Source organism: Tauraco erythrolophus, chromosome 8 (assembly GCF_009769465.1).
Source record: "Tauraco erythrolophus isolate bTauEry1 chromosome 8, bTauEry1.pri, whole genome shotgun sequence".
In the NCBI taxonomy this organism is placed as follows: Eukaryota; Metazoa; Chordata; class Aves; order Musophagiformes; family Musophagidae; genus Tauraco; species Tauraco erythrolophus.
The window spans coordinates 6,368,684-6,385,332 of NC_141472.1; the positions used below are offsets into that span (position 1 = coordinate 6,368,684).

Sequence of the window (16,649 nt, forward strand, 5' to 3'; positions counted from 1 at the left end):
ACAACCACAACGACCGGGTCAGCAAAGATGGAGCGGGAGGAGGTGTGCTGGAGCTGAGGCTTCCCTTGCAAATCGGTGTGAGATGGCAGGCGGCCCCCCTGCAGCCAGGGTGTACTCGGCGGAGCAGCGACCCACTCGTGGCCCGTGGAGAAACCCACGTCGGGAAGGAGATGCCTGAGCCCAGGAGAGGTCGTGGAGCAGGGGATGCGCGACCAGGTACTGTTGATAATGGGGCATGGAATGCACGACGAGGTCGTGGAGGCATCTGGAGACCGTGGGACGACCCACGCCGACGCGAGTGGCAGCAGCTCCCTAAGAGGCCGAGACTGGTAAAGCCCGAACTGGTGCGATCCATGGGGAGGATTGCAATCCTGCGGGCAGGACTTACTTTGGAAAAGTTTGGGGACTTTTTCTTTGTGAGTAGGGATCCACCGAAGCAAGGGAAAAATGGTGTAAAGACTCCTCCTCCTTTAAGAAAGGAGCGGCAGTGAACAACATGGATGAACTGACCTGTACTCCCCCATTCCCTGTCTCCCTGCGCCGCTGGGGGGAAGACAGAGCCAGGAACGAAAGGAAAATAGGGGGTGGGGAGGTGTTGTTTTAAGATCGGGCCTTGTTTTCTCTTTTCTCCTCTCAAGTAACCGGTTTTTCTTGTTCCCTTGTGTCTCTTGTAACTGTTAATAAATTATTTCGTTTTAAGAAGTAAGCCTGAGTCATGTTTTGCCCGAGACCATGTTTGGTGGGTGCTCCCTTTCGGTTCTTGTCTCGACCCTCAGTCCAAAAAAACCATGACACGGGGTCACTGCTATGCCAGTCCACCAACACAAAGAGGGGTTCAGAGCTCTTCTCGCCAGAGCTCCTGGCTTCCCTGCCCCCTCCAAGCGGGTCTTCTCTCTGCCTCTGTCTCCATCTTCCTCTTGGGCCATCTCCTGGATCAAGGTTGTTGCACAAAGCCAGAGTAAATTGCCCTGCCTCGGAGGGCTCTTCTGAAAATCAGCACATTCAAGAAAATACGTCTTTGAGGTCCTCTGGAGCCCAGGGTTTGGGGCCATCCCAGTCCCAGGGACAGAGCTCGTATTCACGCTCCGCGAACAACGGGGCATTCAGCAGAAATGAAGAGACAGTAAATTCAGAAGTGATGAAAAAAAACCCCATCTTTTCACACAATTCGCCTTGGAGAACTCGATGTGGCCAAGGGCAGGGACTTGTGGGATCAAACAACTGCTGAGCTGGCCCTGGGAATTTCTATTATTCATACCAAAAAATAAACTATGTACGAATGGGGAAAGTCTGCCGAGCGAATCACATGCAAGCACTGAAAATCATTCAGGCTGTTTTGCTCATGACTGGAGAAGACTTCCCAAGGAGAGACCACCTTTTCTGGGAACAGGTTCTGGGAACAGCCTGGACGTGGGCTGCAGGACTTCTTGCAGCTTTCCCTGAGGTTCTTGGTACCAGCTGATGCCACCCTGGCTGAGTCGGAGAAATCTTTTGCTAAAGACAGTGGCGACCAGCACTCACACCACAAGGATGGGTATCAGGACTTGCTCCTTCCAGACATTCCTGGAAGGTTTTCCTTCCACCCAGCCTGATCCTCTAAATCCCCATGCCATTGCCAGGAAGAACTTGGCTCCTCATCTCTGCACCTGCCCTGCTAGGAGCTGCAGCCAGTGTTCAAGCCAGGTGCTGGGCTCGGGTCTTAGGGCACCTGCAGCTCCAGCCCACACCCAGCCTCTCTGCATAGCACCATCAGGTGTGGCTTGAGGTCGTGGTTCAATAAATGGGTCTACAGCAGTAACGTGGCTGAGTATCAATAATGGCACTGGAGGAGGTGTGAAAATATGCAAAGATGTGAACACACAGCGCCAGCCAGGATAAAACTTGGGCTTGGAAAGATCAACCTTTCTTCTTCCCAGTCCCATTTTATATCAAGGGTTTGATCTTTTGCTTGAGATGCAATGATTGCTAAGATCCAAGACACGCCTAGATTTTTTTAATAAAAGTACAGTTGGTGAGAGGAACAGAGGCTTGTGCTGGAAACTTGTAATAAAACACGTGTTGTTTCCCTTATAAACTACAGAGGGAAAACATAGGGAAAGGTTTAGAGCAGCGGCTTGGCCCTGGAAGAGCTAGTGCATAAAATGTTACCCGCGAAAAAATAATGTGCCAGGAAATGCCCCCAAATACCTTCAAATATTGAAGCTTCCATATTAGCACCTACAGTGTGTGAACTCTTCCCTCTGGTGCCGGTGCCTCAGGCTCTGGGGACCCGAGAGCACAGCCTGGAGAGGATTTGGGATGCAGCTGGAGAGGATCTGGGATGTGGCTGGAGCTCCCCTCGCTGGGTCGAGCCACCCCACTGTGAGCAGGGCCGTGTGGTCCCAGGCTGAGGGGCAGGTGGAGGCTTTCCGAGCCCTATCACCAGCACTGCGGAGGAGCTGAGGAAGCACGAGCAAGGGCAGGTCATGCAAACCAGCTCTGAATCACTGCAGGTTGTTTTGTTGTGTTTTTTTTTTTAAAGCTGGTCAGATAAATGTTTTGAGAAGACATATTAAAGCCGTGGCTGCTTTCTCTAGGGAACTATCAGGATGATTTTATTTGGCCAGAGCACAGTAACAGGGTCAGGCTGTCAGCTTCTATTAAGATTTGGATGTGCGTCACTGAATGGAAAGTGCTTGGCTATATTGCTCCTCATTAGATTGCTTTATGATAAATCTAATCATTAACTTCCTACACTTGGCCGATCCGAAGGTTACCAGCCTGGCTCTGCAGCCACCCCAGCGGGCTGCAAACCAAACGCCTTCCCCCAGGAAGGGCAGCTTCATCACAGCCGTGCCCGCTTCGCAACGCCAAACATCTCGGCATCACCAAAACCAGAGGTGGAAGCTTCTCCCCTTTTTTTTTTTAAAATCAGGCAGAGCAGAGGGCTCTTGCCCAGGTTTAAAACGAAGAGGTGGCTTTTGACAAAGCATTAGGTCGGTCCCTTTAGAGGGACCTGGTTATTCAGCACTTCCAAGCACAGCCTGGATGTGTCCCCACCAGCACAGAGGCTGCAGTGCAGCCCAAGCTCCTCTGCAGCTGGAGGAACAGCACAGCACAACGAGGCCCTGGAAATGCAACGGCAGAGTTGTTGCCCTGAATTCTCCCAGCTTGTGGATTTTGACTTCTCAAGCTCCTTGTCACCCCTCCTATGCCACATCCAGCCATTGAAACCCCCTCTGCAGCTGGTACCCACGGATGCAAACAGGGCTGCTGGGGACTCATGCTGGGACTGGCCCATCCCCAGGCACAGGGAGCTCTTGCTACTGCGTGAGAAAAAGGAGGCAAGACCAGGGTGCCACAATCAGACCTGGGCTGGTGGCCTTCTCCCTGAGAGTTTGGGCAGAAGGTCTGCCTCTCACACCTTAACACATCCAGATCACGGACTCACATCCCTCATCTTCATCTGAAGTAACAGAGCAGCTCTTAAAACTCCTGTGACCACCTCCTTGGTGGGCATATGGATGGGCAGAGAGGTCCAGACCAGCCACAATTCTTCCCTTCTCCTCTCCCGAAGGCACCCGAAAGGACAGCCAGCCTTTCCCCAAGGACACAGGAGTAGGCTGCAGACCTCTGATCAGAGCTGAGGGTGCCTCAGACTCGCCAAGGACAGGCAAGGGACCAAGCCATAAGGCTGCTGGAAGGACACATGGCAAACACGTGGGACCTGTGGCGCAGCTCCCCAGCCCTCGGCTCCCACGGCATGCTCGAGGGGGTACAACACACCCCTGGATAACACTGCAGAGCTGGGAGGCTTGCCCTCCGCATCTTCTGAGTGCATGTGTTTTCAGCCAAGGCAGGGGCCCTCCCTGCCTCTGCAGTTCCTCTGGATGCTGAGCTTAATCTGCTCAGGCCACTTCCAAGCATGTCTGCCTTCCATCCCATCGGCAATGAGGGCTTAGCATGAGCACTTCCCCTCTTCGTTTGTTTTTATGATCTCATGAATTTATCAAAGGCAATTAAGCCGCCCCTGGTTGAGGCATCCCAGACAGGCTGCTGGGGTCCTCCTGCTCTTCCAGAGGAGCGTCTCCAGGACAAGGAGGGCTCCTCTGCACAGGGCTCAGCACCGTCAGCCCAGGCAGACCCTCCGCCTGCAGCGGCTGGGGTGCGAGCCATCCGGTGTGTATGCGTATGCCACGCTCCCCAGCCTGGGTGGCACAGGACTCCAGGCTGTACCACCGACACAGTCCCTGCTGGCCAGAGAGATAAAAGATGCAAACGCAAAGTAAATGCAAACGAGTGCTAAGTGTGTTCTGCGGGGTATTCCGGGAGCTGGAGCAGGAGGGGTCCTGCTGGGAAGCAAAGAGCTGGGAAGCAGAGAGCTGTGTTCTGAGCCATTGCTATGCCCGTCTCTAAAGGGCACCAGTGGCTCTGGCACACGCGACCAGATCACCAGGTCGTCTAACACGCACGACTGCAAGATGAGGCAGCTGAGCTGAATTTTCTCTCCTGACAAGCCAGGTGAAGGTTCTCAGCCCTGGATTAGCTTGCACACGGCAACTTGGGAAGATGCTGGGACATCCGCACGCGCCCGAGGCCTGTGGAGCGGTCACGGGGTCCCGGAGGCGATGCACGGCACGGGACACGCTCCGCTCCAGCTGCGGCAGATCAAGGAACAAGTCCTTCCCCCTGGCAAGCCTGGTATCTCAGGGGCATGTCAGGGTATATCTGAGTGGAGAAGACATCCAGGGTGGAACCGAAGGCTCTCCTGCAGTAGTTTCCCATGCCTCAGGCTCTCCCTTTTAGGGGTTAATTACAGTCACAGCTAACAACCTCTGTCTTTGTTTACACTGGCGGTTGGGCACCCGCAGCTGGCACACCCACCAGTGGGAAGGGGCTGGTTTGGGCCCCGATATCACATCTAAAACCACACACAGAGCTGCAGCCACAGACAGAAGGAGCAGCCTCCCTGCTCCGGCTTGGCTGCTCCCCTCCCAGACAACAAAAGGGCTGGTAACGCAGTTCAAAGTTCTCCCCAGCACAAAAACGGTCTTTGAGGGTAATTTGTTTCAGCTCGAAAGCAGCTGAAGTTAATTACGCAGCAATGAAGTATCGCGCTTTAATATTACTTAACTTCCCTTGGCCGGGAAAGTGAAACGCTGCTCTGTTTGAGATCTGACCGAAGTGCTTTCTGATCTCCAGATAACGTCCTAGTTAAACACGGGAGAGGCAGGTAATGGGATGCATGACCCACCAGAGTCTGGGAGAAGGGGTGACGAATCATGGGGGCACCCGTTGCGCACAGCCTTTGAGCTGGGTGGTGGCTGGGGCGTTCAGTGCACCACCAACCCATGACAGATCTTCCAGCCCCTCGTACTTTCCCTGGGGGGCCCCACGCAGCCTCTATCCCTATGCTTTGATCTCAACTCCTGTTTGAGATTCAGGCATCTCCTCGCCACCAACGCACAGAACACTTACACAGGTGATGCTCTACATGGACCGTGAGTAGCGCTGCTGTTTGGCCCAGTGGTTGTCCTGGGAAGTCCCCCGGCCACGGTCCAGCATACCTGCCAGTGCTTGGCCAGATGAGCTCTTGACTCGCCCATTTCTTGGGCAAGAACTTGAGTGCCCTGGCCAAAGGCGTTGCGTGTGTCTCCCTCCATCCTCCGCAGGCCTGGGAAAGCCTGCTGAGAAAGATGGAGAGCAGAATCCTTACCCTGTCTGAAGCTTGAGCTGTAAGGGCAGGGTCTGTAAGGCACACAAGTGCACGCAGGCTGGCAGCCAGATGAACAGGCGTTGCCCTGGTCACCCCAGAGAAGGTGCTCTGTGCTCCTCTTGCCCTGATGCCACTTGGGCACTTTCTCCTGTTGCCCTGCTTTGAGATGGCATGGAACAGGCAACAAAGAACACCGGCCTTGTGGACATCAAGGCCAAAGCACTTGCAAGGAGAGCCTGTGTAAGTCACACAAGGGACTGGGCTGGCCCAAGGACCATGACAGCCACCACATGCTACAGGGCACCTCAAAGCCAGGAGGATGGGAAATCCCAGGGTTGTTTTTAGCATTGGCAGCCAAAGCAGAGGGAAAAGCATGGAGTTAAGTGCCCTTCCCACATGCTCAGAGCCTTGGCGGCCCCAGCCCAACCCACAATAGATTGCAACCCCAGTCTGAAGCTCAACTGCCCCCCAGGTAGGTTGAAGCCTCACACTCGCTGCCATCATCCTCCAGTGCTGCACAGAGGAACAGGCTGCATTGCCATCTAATGGGATGTGCTGGGAAAGCCCCATGCATCCTACTGGAAACCAGCAAGACCAGTATACTGGAGGCTCTGCAAGATGCTCTCGTGAGAACCCCCCCTGCAGTACTGCACTCAGCTCTGGAGTCCTCAACACAAGGACATGGAGCTGTTGGAGCAAGTCCAGAGGAGGCCACAAAGATGATCGGAAGCTGGAGCACCTCTGCTATGGAGACAGGCTGAGAGAGTTGGGGCTGTTCAGCCTGGAGAAGACAAGACTCCGGGGTGATCTTATTTCAGCCTTCCAGTACCTGAAGGGGCTACAAGAAAGCTGGAGAGGGGCTTTTTACAAGAGTGTGTAGTGATAGGACAAGGGGCAATGGCTTTAAACTGAAAGAGGGGAGATTTAGATTGGATATAAGGAAGAAATTTTTCACTCAGAGGGTGGTGAGGCACAGGACCAGGTTGCCCAGCGAAGTTGTGGCTGCCCCATCCCTGGAAGTGTTCAAGGCCAGGTTGGATGAGGCTTTGAGCAACCTGGTGTAGTGGAGGGTGTCTCTGCCCATGGCAGGGGGGTTGGAACTAGATGATCTTTGAGGTCCCTTCCAACCCAAACCACTCTATGATTCTATGTGGAGTTGCTTACCCAGCTCCCCTGCACCAGCAGAGATCTTCTGGTCAGGACACCCCCAGCACCGTAATATCCAACAGTGCAGGGGGCACAAATAAAAGAGGATGGGGAGGATGTGAGCAGGTTTGTGTGCTCAGAGCTGTGCCAGGAAACACTGGCGTGTGGCAATCACTTGTGACCCGGCGGTATCACAACCCAGATCTGAGCACACAGGGAAAAGGTTTATTGGGTATCAAAGTCATTTTCCCTTCACTGCCTCCACGGCTCGTAAAAGCTCCTGCCAGCGGAGCGTGTTTAATATTAAGCTGTTCGAGGAAGCAGATACTTTGTCCAGCTAAACATGCCTCCTTGCCAAAATGCTGCATGCAGACGGACACCAAGGGGAAAGCCAGAGCACAGGGACACCAGCAACAGATGCTGAGGCCATGGGGTGGCAATTGGCACGGCTCGGAGAAAGGGGGGGCGGCTGTGCCACGACAGCACGGGACCAGTTAGAGTGACGCACTGGGTCTGCTGCAACCCCAGATCTGCTGCGTGGATCCAGGCGACTCATTTCATCTGCCTCCATCTCCCCATGCCCAAGAAAACCAGTCCTGCAGGAGGCTGGGAAGCAGCCCTCCTGCTGAGCTCCTTGCTGGGAGCCGCGCTAAGCCAACCGTGTGTCGAAGCAAAGAGCCATGAAAACATTTCCTGGGAAAAGCCCACACCACTCGACTGAAACTATCCTACTGCACGAACGCCTTGTGAGAGGGAGCCTGGTGGTGCAGAGCCGTCCATCCCTGCCTGCAAACCATTGCCAGCCATCCCTGCCTCCCACTCGAGAGCAGCTCTGGAAATGGCAGGACTCTGCTTCACTCGACCCCACCAGTCCAAAGGGAACCAGAAGGTTATGTAGGAGCACCTGCGGGACTCACCAATCTGACCTTGCTTTGCACTGGAAAAACTTGGGGCTATTCACAGAATTGGCAGCAGGGCTGGAAGGTGCCGACAGGATTCAGGGCTACTCTTCTCAGAGATGTGTAGTGGTATGTGCAAGTCATAGAATCATGGAATGGTTTGGGTTGGAAGGGACCTCAAAGATCATCTCATTCCAACCCCCCTGCCATGGGCAGGGACACCTTCCACTACACCAGGTTGCTCAAAGCCTCATCTAACCTGGCCTTGAACACTTCCAGGGATGGGGCATCTACAACTTCTCTGGGCAACATGGTCCAGTGCCTCACCACCCTCAGTGTAAAGAATTTCTTCCTTAGATCTGATCAAAATCTCCCCTCTTTCAGTTTAAAGACATTGCCCCTTGTCCTATCACTACACATCCTTGTTCAAAGCCCCTCTCCAGCTTTCTTGTAGCCCCTTCAGGTACTGGAAGGCTGCTATAAGACCACCCCGGAGCCTTCTCTTCTCCAGGCTGAACAGCCCCAATTCTCTCAGCCTGTCTCCATAGCAGAGGTGCTCCAGCCCTCCGATCATCTTTGTGGCCTCCTCTGGACCGGCTCCAGCAGCTCCATGTCCTTCTTGTGCTAGAGACTCCAGAGCTGAACACAGTATTCCAGGTGGGGTCTCACAAGAGCAGAGCAGAGGGGCAGAATCTCCTCCCTCAACCTGCTGCCCACGCTGCTTTGGGTGCAGCCCAGGACATGGTTGGCTTTCTGGGCTGCCAGCGCACATTGCCGGCTCATGTTGAGCTTCTGATCAACCAGCACTCCCAAGTCCTTTCCTCAGGGCTGCTCCGAATCCATTCTCTGCCCAGCCTGCCTGGGGACTGGTGGTCAGCCTGTATCACCAACTTACAACCTCGCACAGCCCAGACTGCTATCAGGAAGCAGCAGTTAGAGCATCAGCTTTGATGCCTTGTTCCAGTTTAGCCCCTCGCGTCCCTTCTGCTCTCTTGAGCTGCAGTATCACTTTCTCATGCTCAGAGCAAGCATCCTGGAGAGAATTGAGCAGGGATTTGTGAGACCTCTCAGACCACGGTGTCTTTGTCTTCCCATTCTCATTGAAGGTACAGCCCTTGCCCACACCACCCTGACTTCCAGGACTGTCTGTTTCAGCTGGCAGAACAAGCCTGGCTCATCCACCTCACCTCCTAGAGAGTACTGCACAACAGAGGGAGTGGACAGAGTGAATCAGGGCTGGAGCAAAGACTAAAGCTGTGCCATGGTTTTGGCTGTGGTCCTACCACACACAACACAGGCCAGACGTCCAAAATCCAGCTAACTCCACACCTCGTCTCCACCCTGTCCTGCCGTGGGTAAGTCAGGCCACCTCAGCCAACCCCCCCAAAAGATGCCACAACCACTGATAACCTGTCAAGATCTCTGTCCTCCAGTTCCCAGCAATGACCCCAGCAGCAGGCAGCTCTTTCAGAACAGATGATCAAAACCATCTCTAGGTATCCACATCAAAGGAAAACAGACCAGCTGAAGAGCTGCTGCTTTAAGTGCTGCAGTCAGGACCAGGACTTCATTCTGGGAGTAGGAAACAGCTTCTGCAGTAGCCAGGGCTTTTAGGAAGGCAAAGCCAGGACAGACAGACTCCACGCTCCTGTCTTGGCCACTGGGTTTTACCCACATGCAAAGATAAAAGCAGCAAAGGATTTTTTTAAGTTCCTCCTTTCTTCCCCCTTTGGACGCTCCGGTCTCCCATGAAAGCAGAAACCAGAACCCGAAAGCAGCAACTGGAGTCTCTGTCAAAATGGCAAATCTCACTCTGCTCAGTGGTGGGTCCCACCAGTTTCTGAACACCCTCACCTCTTACAGAACGATAAAAATCAACCTTGTCTCTCAAAACACCCAAAGATAACAGCAGACACCAGCAAACGGGCACAGCCAGGGGGCCAACATGGGCCATGCCAGGGCTGAACGCATGATGCCTGCTTTACCTTAGCAGTTTTGTTCAATTTTTTGCATGCATTGACTCCATTTACACAATGGAAACTCTACTGTGAACTTCATACGGAAGAATTTGATGCCCAAGAAGAAAATAAGCTTCCACGCAAAAAGCAATCTGTTTGGACCAGCTTTCTTGTAAGCAAGAAGAGGAACCAGCAAAGAGCAAACCTATACATCCCATTTCTTGAAATGCAGAGTGGCACCGCTGTGCTATTCCGGCACCGTAACGCAGCACAACCCCATCCATCCCGACAGCCGGTTCCTCACTCTCTGCTGGAGCCACACACGTGCTGAAAGGCGAGGATTCCTGCAGCATCAGGGTGAGGAACCCAGAGAAACCAAAACCCTTGCTCTGCCACAACTTCTAGCCCACAGCTGGGAGAAGCATGCTCCCGTTTGACATGCCTGTGACCCCACGCCCAGCCAGACCCACCAGCAATCTTTCCTTGGCCACACGCTCCCGTTTCTCTGCCTTATGCCTGTGTGCAGAGACACAGCTGAGGGTTGGGAACGTTCTCCCGTAGGCGCAGCAGCCCACACGCCAAGCGGCAGATGCAGCCTTGTATCCCTCACGCAGCACCACTGTCTGGGATTGTGTCTCCAGGCCATGCTCCGTCAACTGCTGATCCACGAGCAGGTGGAGGAATGAGGTGTGGTGTCTGCCTCTCCCGGAGGAAACCGCTGCAGCTGCCAAGGATTTCAATCCCTAGCTATCTTTGAAGACACTTGGTACCCAATCAGCTAATTCAGACGAAGTTCTCTCAGACAGGCAAGATCTAGGCATCGTTTGTACCTGGAGTTTTTTCTTTGGGAGGGTGGAGAACATCAGCAGGAATCTAACAGTCAGGAGTGGTCCCATCAGATAGAGGCAGCTCGGCTGGGCTCCAGCACCTGCAGAGGAATTACACAGCACCAGCAGGCAACGTGCTTGTTTTGATCTGGCTGCGAACACATATTTGGTAAATAAAGACTTAAAGCTGGGAACCGCAGCATAACTGCAAGTTCCATGCCATCCTGCTGCCTGCGATGCTCACGTGATGACGCTCTCTGAGCGGCAGCTATGTAAAGAATGCTGCCCTCTTATCAGGGTCAAAAGGGTCAGAGCAAATTAAGTGCTTCTTACTGAATGACTGCAAAGGGAAATAATTTCCCTTTCTCGGGAAAGCTCTCTAGCAGGAGCTCTCTTCTCTAGTGTGATAGATTATCTCCAACCCACGACAACAAAACCGGAGCAAAGCAGTCTTCAAGGTGGCCAAGGCTTTGCCCATCACTGCAGCAAGACATGGCACCTTCTCGCCAAGGCGGCAGAAAGACAAGCTGGGACCTCAGAGCTGCACCTTTCTCCCAGGGAAATCTAGACCTCACCTCCTTTCAGCCCCAAGGAATGCATCAGAGAACACAGTTTTGAATGTCTATCCCATCTTTGAATCAGTGTTTCATAAAACACTCATCTTGCAGACGAGCTGAGCAGGGAAGCAAGATGGGCTCAGCCCTGGACCAACATGGATGGGAGCTCCCGGGGCCATGCACATCCAAGAAGCTTGCCTAAGATCACATGTAAGTCAAGAGAAGGCCACGAACATACAGAGGAGAGTCAATCTTTTTCATTGAGCTTTGGTCCAAGACCTCCTTGAATGCAGATAGCTTCTGAGGTTCATCATAGAATCATCACAGAATGGTTAGGGTTGGAAGCAACCTCAAAGATCATCTCGTTCCAATCCCCCTGCCATGGGCAGGGACACCCTCCACTACACCAGGTTGCTCACAGCCTCATCCAACCTGGCCTTGAACACTTCCAGGGATGGGGCATCTACAACTTCTCTGGGCAATCTGATCCAGTGCCTCACCACCCTCAGTGTAAAAAATTTCTTCCTTATATCCAGTCTAAATCTCCCCTCTTTCAGTTTAAAGCCGTTGCCTCTTGTCCTATCACCACGTACCCATAAATGCTCAGCTTACACTAAACTTGAGCAGGCACACTTCTGGAGAGCAGCCTGCCAGGTTACGGTGTGCCATTCCACCTCCCCTCTGCTCTGGTTGCTTCCATTAACTTTTGCTCAAATGATTCATTTTGCCCGTCTTTTGTAAACAGTTTTTGAAGCCAGCTTTAATTTGTTGCGCACCTAAATTACTCTTGCTCAGCAAGCTCTTCCACAGAAGGGATTAATTTCAATTTTTGCCTGTGGTGGAGGCACACCAACGCACATCCTCTCTTTCTCTGCAGCAGCAGAGGCTCTTTCCTTTCACAGAACTGAAGCAGCATGGTTAATATCCAAACCTCACTGCTATTAAAACATGAAAGCTACACCTTGAAGGAGGAAAGGAAAGAAGAAACTCACTGGATCTCTTCATTGTAGCCCTGGGCCAAATGTCACCGCTGGAGCACAAGGTGGGTAGGGGGCAGGTGAGGAGTCAACGCCCCAAGCTGCAGTGTAAAGCGCGAGGAGGCTCAGACAAGGCTGACCTTGTCACTCCCTGGATGGTTTCAGCTGTCCTTCAGCTGACAAAGAAGCTATTAACGGACGTATTTGGAAAGCACAAACATGCACCAGTTAACCACAGCAAAGACCAGAGGGGGATGTTTAAGAAATGAGATCTGAAATGCAGTGTCGTGGTTTTAGGCCGATCCAGCAACTAAACTCCACACAGTCAGTCTTCCACTCCAGTAAATGGAGAGGAGAAAAATATAATAAAAGGACTGAGGGTCGAGACAAGAACAGAGGAGCACCCACCAACCATGGCCCCGGGCAAAAGAGGCTCAGTTTCCTTAAAGCAAAACAGTTTATTATCAGCCACCTAAAAAGAGAAAAGCAAACAAAAACGGTTACTTGAGAGGATAACAAGAAAACAAGGCCAGATCTTAAAAACAACACCACTCCCCCCCTTTGCCTTTTCTCCCGGCTCTACCTCCTCCCACCAGCAGCGCAGAGGGCAGGGAATGGGGGAGTGCAGGTCAGTTCATTCCATGTTGTTACTGCCGCTTCTCTTAAAGGAGAAGGAGTCCTTACATCATTATCCCCTGCTCCAGTGGATCCCCTACTCATGGGGAAAAATTCACAAACTTCTCCAGCGTGAGTCCTACCCATAGCATGCCATCCTTATCCCATCGGATTGCCCCAGTGCGGGCTTTACCACAGTCTCGGATTCTTAGGGAGTTGTCGCCACTCGCTCTGGCGTGGGTTGTCATATCGACCTTAAATGCGTCTCCATACAGACTTGAAATGCGTAAATGCGCCTCGACCTGTGCCCATGATTCACAACAGTCTCAGGCTCAGGCATCCCCTTTAAACAAAGCACCTCCCCATCGGCGGGGGTCGTCCCACGGACTCTAGATGCGTACCGTGCTCAGGCTCTGGCATCTCTTCTCGACGTGGATCCTCCACGGGCTGCGAGGGGGTCTCTGCTCCCCCGAGGACCGCCTTTGGCTGCGAGGGGGAGCGCTCGCCGTCTCACCACTGGTCTGCAAGGGGGACTCAGCTGTGGCACACGTTGTCCCGTTCCATCTCACTGACCTGGTGTCGGTGTGGCCGTTTCTCAGATCTCAGTCCTCTCTGGATGAACTCGGCCCGGTGGGCACCCCGGGAGCAGAGCTCTCCCCCGAGTTCCCCAAGCGGCTCCGCTGCCGCCATCCTCAGTGGGTGGCACCGGCCCGGCCTGGGCCGCTGCCCGGCCGGGCGCCGGGGAGCAGGGGCAGCACCCCCCTCCCTTCTCCTGGGCAAAGGCACACCTTTCCGGTTCCTTTGTCCCGACGTAAATAGGGCAATTTTCAGAGGCGCCGATTGGCTCAAGCCCCGAGGGGGATGGGAGTCCATTCTGATGGGCAGCTCCTGCCACCAGAACCTGCCCCCCCACATCAAACCATGACATGCAGCAAGCTGGGTTTTTAGAGTGGGACAGGTGTTGGCAAGAATTCACAGGTTCCTGAGGCCGAGGGGCAATGTTCACAACGTCATCTAAGGCTGCAGTGTGTCAAGCCTTCATCTTGGTGGCAAGACCCGTTCCCACCCACCTCCTCTTTCCTTTCACCCCTCCTGTGCAACAGAAAAGTCCACCCAAGGGAGAGTTAGTCGCCAGACTACTGCGCTGACCAGCTGCAGACATCAGGAAACCAGTGGTTCTGCCCATAACGCGTGGCTGATGGCTACAAGTGAAACACCACCATTCTCTGGGAATCTGCCTTTGGAAAGTAGGCAGAATCAAGCACGGGACATGACAGGCAAGAGGCAAACTTCCCCCGGCATTAACATAGGCAATGGGAACTCAGGATGAGAGGACAGACTGCAGATGATAGCACACGCACACCTACACAGAAGCGTGGAGAGCACTTGAGCCATTTTATCTTTTCCAATCTACTGAAGAACTGGAGATAAAACTCATCCAACTGGCACAGCATAGTCTTCAAAAGGCAAAAACTTTACAGCTGGTTTGCTAAGAGATGTTTTTTGAGGTGTTGGTGTGGGAAGGAAGGAAGGAAGGAAGGAAGGAAGAGAAAAACACAGCTAACACTCCTTCCTACAGCAAGGGGAGAGAAAGTTATTTCCTTCACAGATTTAGTTTATAAACAGTTTTACTTTCAAAGCAGAGTTAAAACCAGGATAAAAAAGTATGCTCAACATGCATTTTGTCATACCACACTGCTTGCCATATAAGCCAACGCTGCTTTCCCTGACTGGAATTAAACTTCTTACGACCAAGGCTCAGCTCAGCTCTCAGCTGCTGGAGCAGGCAGGGAAGGCTCTCGGAAATGCTCTGCACCCCACCATGCCCCACTATGGCACAGCCGATCTCAACAGTTTCACCAGCACTACACATAACACAAAATGTCCTTCTAGGGCATTAGGCTGCATGCACATCGTCAAGTGAATTCCAGTACCTGGAGAACACAGCAATACTGAGGTGGAGGACACCTGTCAAAACAAATCTGGACTACTCCAAAGGGAACCTAAAGCCACAGCAGATGTTCTTTTCATCTCCACACGCGTTACTGACTGCTGCAAGATGGCACACTGGACAGGTAAAGAAAAGCTAACACTAAATGCTCAGGATCTCATTGAGTAGAAGACATCAGTGGCTCAGGTGGCAGGACCTCAGGCATGAGAGCATCAAGATACACCTTCCTGACAGAGATACGGAATAAGGAAGCACATGGCTGAGCTGCCACACGCATAGGTCCAGTGTCCTGATAACCAGCCTCTGAAAGGTGAAAATGCACAAAGATCCTGCAGTGGTTCAAAAAAACCTCACGGCCTCGCAGGGCTGACTACAGCAGTTCTGCTGCTCTCCACCCAAGCCCAAGGCACAGTGCTGGCCCTGCACCCCAGCACCTGTCCCTCACCGCGAAGCCACCAGCTGTGTTAGCGCGGGGAGGCACAGTGGCACCAAAGCAGAGTCAGTCCTTTCATGACCAGAGATGAAACTCTAAAGCCAGAAAACATGGCAACAAAGAGCTAAGGGATCAGTGAGAAGAACCACATTTCTATCCCACTGCTCGTTTATTTCAGTATCTAACCAGGCCCCCAAGGCTCTCATTAAAGGCATCTTTTCATGCTAGTTTTGATACAGGAAGGGGCATGGGCAAGACTCAGCTGCTTAATTCAAAGGCACTGCCCTGAACACTGGAATGCCTGGCAGCACTTGGACTCGGTGACTGAAGTAGTTAGCCCCTTGCTGGAAATGCAGAATTACTGCCGACTAAATCTGGACAGCATTGCTTGAACCAATGCCAAGGAGCCTCATTACTGTGACTAACTAATACCAAATGAATCATTTCTTTAATAAGAACTCCAAGTTGGACTTTCAGGGACTTTCAAAAATAATAATTACTTTTGTCTTGTATACCCAACAAACATTTCATCTACAGCACCCATCCAAAGGAAGAAGCTCTGAGTACAACTGCTGGCAGTCATTTTGAGTATTTTTTTTTTTAATATACTTTTAAGCACAGATATTTTGCTATTTAAATTGAGATCAACACTTATTTCCTTCTCTCAATGAACTTTTTTATGCTTGCCTGCTTTGATGCTGATGTCCAATAAGAGGCTTTCAGAACACGATGCGAGCACAGTTTTTTTAACCACGTGCACTCTTCTAATAAAACACCATGCACGACGGAGCAAGAAATTAACTTTGTGAGAGCCAGGAGGATACAGGTTTAATTTCTCTTGATTCAGCAAAACAACAATAACCCTGTATAACAACATACCACAATCTTGAGGAAGAGAAAGTTCAGCATCGATCTTTAATCTGCCCCTGCAATACCAGATCACTTTGCTATCACACATTGACTATTTGACATCCAAAGGCAAAGCACCCTGAATTCATCAGGGAAGAACAAACCAGAACAAAGTGATTTCCTTTCTAGGAGTCTGTTCTCTTATGCTGTAACTGGAAGATGATGGCACCAGCGTTTTCTTCATGCTACACAGTTGATGCAGAGCAGGCACACTGAACTCGGCTTCTTCTTCACTCAAGTTCTGTGGTCCATTGCAGTTAGGGCTCCAAAGGGAGCACATCTCATTTCAGCCAGATCCACTTGTCACCAACATCAGCATTGTAGCCTTGCCTAAAATTGCGACCAGGAAGCTAGAGAAAGCAGAAAGTTCAGTCAGAAACATTTCTCTTTCCACTCCTTACGGAAATGTTTAGATTCTTTATGAAACATCTCGTGGTATCTACAGAAGTGCAACGTGAAAGATGTTTTTACCACATAATTAAAAATACAGAAAAATCAGTCCCTTTGAAAAAAATTGAGCTGTGCAGCTGAAGGGGAGACCCACGAAAATCCATAATATATATAAAAACTAGGCCAATAATCTCGACGGCACAACAACATATTCCACCTGGATTCATCCACCCCTTCTCCCCTACACATCCTTGTTCCCAGTTTTAGTAAAAGATGACCCCTCTAACCACAG

General features: G+C 52.0%; 1 protein-coding gene across 2 annotated transcripts in view; it reads right to left on the reverse strand.

Annotated features, from left to right (window-relative positions):
- Positions 1 to 15,637: 15,637 nt before the first annotated feature.
- NDUFA10 (NADH:ubiquinone oxidoreductase subunit A10) overlaps positions 15,638 to 16,649 on the reverse strand; it is a 47,188-nt gene continuing 46,176 nt past the window's right edge. For both annotated transcript variants that reach the window (XM_086615869.1, XM_086615868.1), the window contains one exon: positions 15,638 to 16,317. In XM_086615869.1, the coding sequence (XP_086471995.1) occupies positions 16,249 to 16,317 (69 nt within the window). In that variant the 3' untranslated portion in view covers positions 15,638 to 16,248. The remainder of the gene's footprint in view (positions 16,318 to 16,649) is intronic.